At 34.3% G+C, this 2,049-nt stretch overlaps 1 protein-coding gene across 1 annotated transcript; it reads right to left on the bottom strand.

Annotated features, from left to right (window-relative positions):
* Nucleotides 1-913: 913 nt before the first annotated feature.
* Nucleotides 914-1,843, bottom strand: LOC309880014 (heparan sulfate glucosamine 3-O-sulfotransferase 1-like; the record flags this gene model as incomplete). The annotated part of the gene is made up of 1 exon (XM_082764397.1): nt 914-1,843. One exon carries the CDS (start codon nt 1,841-1,843, stop codon nt 914-916), a length of 930 nt encoding a protein of 309 aa, XP_082620523.1.
* Between the last annotated feature and the right edge of the window lie 206 nt (nt 1,844-2,049).

Genomic DNA, 2,049 nt, shown 5'->3' on the forward strand with positions numbered 1-2,049 from the left:
AACAGAGTAACTAGTCACAGAATACAAATGTGATTAATATCGTAGCATTGATGAAGAGCTGTCTTTTCCATTCAAGACATAACTTATCTAATCAAACATTTGTACAGCTGCTGTTATTTAATTTTTTGCATTCAAAAATTTATTTTTTTTTTTAGTATACAGCGTAACAGTGTAAACTGAGGTTGCCTGGGTTAATTTCTTTACATTCAGATCTCTCACTTCTTAAAGCTTCTTCAAACAGTTCATATTCTTCCTTTGTTTGGAGATTTTTATTTTTACCAACTCAAGATACTAAGACTGTGGATTAATACAAACGATATACTGATGGGGAGCTTCTAGTTCACCTATTCAAAATCAAGGATGAAATAGATTCCTTTTATTATTAGTAGATTAAGAACTTTGACATATTAACAGAGGATGAATTATTTACTAGAGCCAATATGTATGCCCCTGTTGTAACATACAATTTAACTTGTATGAAAAATTCTAGAACTCAGTGCCACTAGCCTCATACCTGATATAAAAAAATACTAAGAACTAAAAATATGGAACAGTTAGAATTATACCATTTCAAATATATACATTTTTTACACTGTTAGAAGCAGTCATTTTTCCAAAACATCACAAATCTTGTAACAGATATATCTGAAGTAAGTCCACTCAAGTTAACATATTTGCATGATGGGAAAATGATCAAAATATGATTCTGCAATATGACCCAGAGTAATTATACAAATATGTGAAACTTATTTTTCCCAAAACAAAGGCTACCACTTTATGAGTTAATGGATATCTTATTCCAATGAAGCAAACAGTTCTCTCTGCCTTTGTATAACCAGTATGTTAAATTCTCATAATATGAATCTCTAGTTTGTTTCAGGCCCTTTTTAAGAAACATTGATTCCAAAATGCATTAATGCCAGTCAAAAGAGTGATTAACCATTCTGTAAAATTTTGCATTGTGCTCTCTGAAGTAAGAATAAAGTTGCTCTAAAACAGTGTTGTTAACAAGAGGATGGGGCCGCCCTTTGGATTCGTGTAAACATCTCTCTCTTCCATCACTTCGAATGCAATAGAATCCTTTAGTTTGGTTAAAATAAAAATTAGAAGACATAATTCGGGAAGGAAGATTTAGAAATCTTTCAACTTTTTGTAATTCAGGAAGAGGGTCCTTGATTAAAGTATTGCCATCCACTATGTGAATCTGATTCAAATTGAAATGTTTAAGCCACTTTTCCATATGAACATCATATAGACTTCTCTGAATAGCCTTGTATTTGGTATTAAGTGCTCCATTCTTAATAACAATATCTTCAAAAAGCTGAACAGGCTTGTGGCTCTCTACTCTGTTGTAATATACTTGGGTATAGTCAGATATAACTCTCTCAGTGGGATCTCTTAGAATGAGCAGCAGCTTAATGGAGCTATTCATGTCATGAATTCTTTCTGGAGCCTGTGGAGATGTAAAATAGCCTGGTGTTTTCTCAATTGTAATTTGATTTCCGTAAGAAAATGGCATCAGACTCCTATACCAGTCTAATCCTTTCACATAATTTTCATCCCAGTCAAAAAAGTGGACTTCTGTAGCTGCCACTACAATATTAGGATGAATATCCAACATTTCCAGTAAAGCCCTGGTCCCTCCTTTACGAACTCCTATGATAATGGTCTGAGGTATTCGTCGGCTTGTGCCAGGAGGTCTCACCTGTGCTGAATAGTGTTCGCTTTTATTGCTGAATAATCCTACCTGTGACTTCAGTGTTTCCAACAGTGGCCCATTTTCAACAGGAGCACCCTGAGTATGAGTCAGCAGAAGATAAGCTGACACCAGTAGGAAGGCCATATGGAGAGGAATAATTAGTTCAAGATAACGTTATGCTTGATTAATGAGAAAATAGGCAGGTAGCTTCTTGAGTTGTTTGGCAGAACCAGTGGTAAAGAGACAGCAACTTTCTGAAGCATCTGAAAAATAAAGTAAGACAAATCAGTATTTCTAAACCCATCACAAATTGTAAATGTAATTTACCATTCAATACACAAATCCAATCT

This window comes from Aythya marila (assembly GCF_965140915.1).
Source record: "Aythya marila genome assembly, chromosome: 7".
Classification (NCBI taxonomy): Eukaryota; Metazoa; Chordata; class Aves; order Anseriformes; family Anatidae; genus Aythya; species Aythya marila.